This window comes from Cryptomeria japonica, chromosome 7 (genome assembly GCF_030272615.1).
Source record: "Cryptomeria japonica chromosome 7, Sugi_1.0, whole genome shotgun sequence".
NCBI lineage: Eukaryota > Viridiplantae > Streptophyta > Pinopsida > Cupressales > Cupressaceae > Cryptomeria > Cryptomeria japonica.
In genome coordinates this window covers 314,054,370-314,059,772 of record NC_081411.1, presented here as the reverse complement: position 1 = coordinate 314,059,772, position 5,403 = coordinate 314,054,370, and the positions used below count along the sequence as shown (strand labels likewise).

Here is a 5,403-nt window from a genome sequence, read left to right as displayed (position 1 = left end):
ATATATATTAATATTTATATAAGAAAAATAATAATATAATTTATTAACATAAAGATGTTTATCTAATTTACAAAATAAGTTTTAGATAAATATATTCAAGATATTTATGCTAATTATTTTTAAAATACTGATAGTAATAAAATATATTTTTATGCTTATAATAAAATTATTTCTTTACTGTAATAATTATTCATTGAAATTATCATACAAATATCATTTCATCATTGTTATTGAGAAAAATTAAGAGGTGATTTCAAAGCAAGATGTCTATTTTAAATATGGATAGATATTATTAAAGAAAAATGAATTAATAATCATTACAAAGTTACATAGTGGTCACTTGTTTCTCCCTCCACCTATGTTGCTAGAAATGTAATAGCAAACCCTGTTGCACGTTTCAATGATCGAAAGGGTTTTCCCATTGCGGATGCTATTTCTAGGAATTCTGTCATGTTTCAAGTCATTGCAAGTCATGAAGAATGTAACTTACAACTGAGAGTTGAGTAGGGGGAAGGACCTAATAGTTGAGCGCATTCCAATTCTTGTGATAGAAGTTTCTTGATTTAATACCCCCATACTTGTTGTTTAGTGTTCAATTTTTGTACAACATTGCACTAATAGTTGTGACTTTAAAGTTGTTATTGCTATGATGAGTACAAATAATTGAATGAAATATACCATTTGTTGTAAAAAGCAACCAATCATATGAGGCCACATCAACTGCACAAGTATTGGGGCCCCTTTTGCATGCCTTCACTTTTTTCTTGGGCTGTTTTGGACACCTTGACAAAAAGCATGTTGATGTGGCATCATGTTTAATGATATGGCCCTGAAACCTTAGTTATAAATATGGGACTTGCCAAGTAAGCTACTGTAAAAAATTGAGAGTGATTTGAAATTTTCACGTAAGATTTTGAGAAGCATGAAATTAGAGTGCACAACTATTCGATCCTCTCCTCTAATTATTTTTTAAAGATTTAAAACTTCCAGTTTACTACGTCTTAGATGACGTGAGATAAGCCCAGCCGACTGCTGGTATGGCCCCATGGAAATGTACTTTAAACGTCACTGCAACACTACTCACGATAACTCACCGAGATTGGTCGATTTTAACTTTTCCATATTCTGTGAGCACTAGGTAGTACATAGACCAGTAGAATAGGGTCCTATATGTTGCTCAAGTTTCACATGCTTTTCTGAATTCATCCCAGTTAAAAGCCTAAAGTGACATTCCGATTTTTCCATCCTACATATTTCTTCTTCGTACAGCTATCATAGCGAGCCGTTGTGCGCGTCCTCCTCATCTCCTTTATGTAAGATACCTTCGTTCCGCTTGAGAACTGTGTTCCACTTGAAATCGTGGGGACCAAACCAGGAGTATGATATTTATATATGGCATGAATGAGGTAATTTGGTCGAATTGTCGATTCATGTGATAGGTAACTATCACATTTTGATATTGTTCTTGAAGCATAGCTGTATGGTTAAATAAATAATGCTTGGGATTATTTTGCACTGTTCTTGAAAACGGTATTATGTCTACTTATATTATGATATAAGCTAAATGTTTCACATTAAGTTTTCTATTTCAAATGTCTGTATAACAAAACATGACAGTACTAGTCAACCACAAGAACACATCGTTGATTGTTTTAATTACAGGCGTAGATAATCTGAAATTCTAGGTTTGTTGGCGATGACACTCTTTTTTCATTGGGTTGAACATAACACTCATACACTGCACATTTTGTCGCATTTACTAACTTTAAATTTAGAAACAATTTAATACCCATTGATTGGTGTAAAGCAAAGTAACTTTTGCCTAAACTTAATAGATTGCGTAAACAAGCGTAAATTAATTTGGATTAATTAATAAAAGCTGTGGGTGTGAAAATTTAGAATTAAATATTATTTCATAAAAATAAGTTCACGGGAAATAATTTTTTAAAGTTTTTTCAGTTTAATAATAAATGAATCAGTTACAATTTTATAGATTTGTTAGATCAGTTACAATTTTATAGTTTACGGGTATTATGTCTACTTATATTATAATATAATATAATTCAATTCTATCAGATTTCCACAATCCATGATAATTAAGTAAGCGACTTTTAGATTTGATTGTGTACAAGTTTTTAATCATCAAAATTTCAGATCCTAAATGTCTTAAAACCAATTACAAATATGAATTATTTCATTTAAACTATATAATCGTTGAAATAATCTTACTCTACATTATTTAGATTGCATATATTTATTGTCATCCTTTTCCGATGGTGCATCTTAACAAACTTTAGAATAAAGAGTAGTTATCTACAAAAGTAAAGAATGGGTGTTATAACGTGTTTTAATTTTCAAGTTTTGGAACGTCACGAAATGCGGACTGGATGTGACTTTGCGTTAAACCTAAGCGAGAAAGAATTCAGTCCCCACCAAACTTAATTAAAAAATAAAATGGCATTTTCTGTAGGTGTTCTAAACTTAATTTCTAAATTGTGTTTGTCGTATGATAAGATCTAAAAAGTTAAAATAAGAGGTTGCAACTATCAAATTGTTGACTTGGTCCCCACAAATTGAAAGTGGAACACTGTTTGCAGGCAGAACACGCTTTATATTAATGCGTAGTGTGCACTACCAGAGGATATTATAGCAACATAAACAAGAAACATGTGGGCGGAAGTAAATTTAGTTGGCCGCTTTAGTTTTATAAAGGCAATCACTATCCAAATTGTGCAGCCATTTGAAGTCTGACCTATAAAGCGACCCCTTTGTCCCAGTGTTTACAAGCCATCGTTTCTTCCTCTATGTGTGTAGTTGTACCGCCTTTTCGAATTCCTTGATCCGTCAATACTGCTTAAGCATGGATTCAAAAAATTCTGATCAAGTAAAAGTCAATCAATCTCGCTGGGTTATTTCAATTAAGGGTAGCCTCTATATAAATTACGAAAAGGAAGACGGAAAAGAGTTCTACATAGCGATGTTCAATGTGCCAAAGGAGTTACTGGCAGTGAAGCCTGAAGCATACATTCCACAGCGCATCTCCATCGGGCCATATCACCAGTGTAGATCGGAGCTGTACGAAATGGAGAGATACAAGGTGGCTGCAACTCGTAGGTTTCGGCAGAGAATTGAAGGTCGTAATTTCGAGTCTGTAGTGGAAGAATTGAAAAAGCACGAGTGGCGAATACGGTGCTGCTACCACAAATACCTGGACTACGCCGAGGAAGCCCTAGCATGGCTCATGGCTTTGGATGCCTCGTTTGTGCTTGAGTGCTTGCGGTTCTACGTCAAACATGCGGGTCAGGCTTCCTCGGAAGTGTCGTCCGAGGTGGAGCAACTGCGCAGAGTGTTAGATCCATCTGGGAGGAGCGCTTCCTACAATGCAATTATGAGAGATTTGATGATGCTGGAGAATCAGGTACCGTTATTCCTCTTGCAGAAGTTGTTGGAGATTCAGTTGGGTTCTATTGACAAGGCAGAGGAAAGGTTTTGCAGCCTGGTAAGTCTTGCCTGCGAAGAGTTGTCGCCGTTTATGTTCAAGATGCCGGATAGTTCACAGCAGAGTATAAAAGAAACGGGACATCTCCTGGAGGTGCTCTATTACTCGGTTGTCCCTTCAGTGGCCATGGACAAAGGCAATATTGAGGGCAAAGGGACCCAAAAGGAGCCGTTGCCAGATAGTACCTTCGTAAGACAGGTTCTGAATTCGGCATGGATGGCTTTGTCATCATTTAACATTGGTCCTGTTAGAAGAGTAACGACACTGCCTCAGCGTCTATTCAAAGGGAGGATCGTACAATTTGTGGTGAAGCTGCCCATGCGCCTTCTTTCTTCTCTAAGAAATCTGCCAATTCTGCGAGCTTTTAATTGGCCCTTAACTCTTATCTTCGGAGCTGTCAAAGAAGAAGAGAAAGACGAGGAAGCAGAGGAAAAGGAGAAGGAGGAGGTTCGTCTGTGCAAATTCCCCCTATAAGGGACGAACTCAAGGTTCCCTCTGTGGCCGACTTAATTTCATCTGGAGTGAAATTCCTTCGTACGGACGGAGACCTCAGCACAATACGCTTCGACACAAGGACGGCCACTCTTTATCTTCCCAAAGTGAGGCTAGATAACAATTCAGAAGCGATACTGAGAAATCTGGTAGCGTTCGAAGCTTCGGCGGCGCCTGGTGCGTTGATCTTCACTCGCTACACAGATTTCATGAACGACATCATCGATACAGACGTAGATGTTCAGCTTTTGAGAAACACCGGGATTATTTACAAGTGGAACGGCATGGGTAAATGCGTGAAACTGACAAAAGTGAAGTATTTAGACAAAGTAATAGCCGACGTGAACAAGCATTACAACAGGAGATTGATCGTTGCGCTGATGGAGTACGTGAACAAATACATATTTGGTTCATGGCAGTTGTTGAATCTTGTGGCTAGAGGGATTTTGTTTGCTTCTCACGTGTTTGCAGGCCTTCTGCTCTGTGTATGACTGTAAGAAGTGGTGGAATGACACAGATTTTCTGAAGGATTAGAGGATAACATGATTGGTCATCTGATATGAAATTACATTTTAATTACGGCAAGCCTTTTATTTCCTTCTCTTTGGAAAGCTTTCGATCATTGTCCTTTATGCATTCGCGTACTAAATTCAGCAAATACTTAGCATGTTAATTGGACAGTTTGCGGCTTTTTGGGTACGGAAACTCAGGCCTGGCTTAACCGGCACACTCTGAGCTTTGACTTAGAGTCTGCCGTGCAATGTGGGGCCCATTTACTTGCGAACCGTTTCGAATGCTTTTCATTTGCTGTTCTAGTTCCGTTTCCGTACACATTGAACGTTTGGAAGAATGTTTTTTAGGTTTTATACAAATGGAATCCCACGTGCGCTCTGTGAGAGAAATAAGGGGGAAGAAGATTATAAGTAGAGGTTTAAGATAATCGTTAACGCTCAAATAAAATGAAGAGTGGCTAACGCAATCTTGATAGTTATTAACGTAATCTCCATTTATTAAGTGGATTATCTCCATTGCTATTACTTCTTTCAAGACACGTGACTTGAACTAAAGTAGTCTAAATATAGGTTGGCTTAAGTTTATTACAAATTTATATAGATTGGGTTTTATTATATAGGTTGGGTATTAATTTTAACACCTAATTATATAGGTTGGGGTTTATTATATAAACATGATATATAATTATAAGGTCAAAAATTTATTTGAGAATTATTTTTGAGTTTGATTATTCTAATAATTTTGTCTTTTAATCAATAGTAAACATGAAAAAATATTCATATGTTTTTATATAATTATTAGTTTAAATATGTATAATAATAATGATGATTATTTTGGATAAAATGTTACACATAAGTCAATATTTTAATATAAATAAATAAAAAATTTACACAGATTTT

At 36.0% G+C, this 5,403-nt stretch overlaps 1 protein-coding gene across 1 annotated transcript; it reads left to right on the top strand.

The window, feature by feature from the left end:
* Positions 1-2,860: 2,860 nt before the first annotated feature.
* Positions 2,861-4,851, top strand: LOC131047282 (putative UPF0481 protein At3g02645). The gene is made up of 3 exons (XM_057981146.2): positions 2,861-3,946; positions 3,988-4,476; positions 4,702-4,851. Exons 1-3 carry the CDS (start codon positions 2,861-2,863, stop codon positions 4,849-4,851), a joined length of 1,725 nt encoding a protein of 574 aa, XP_057837129.2.
* The last annotated feature ends 552 nt before the right edge of the window (positions 4,852-5,403 follow it).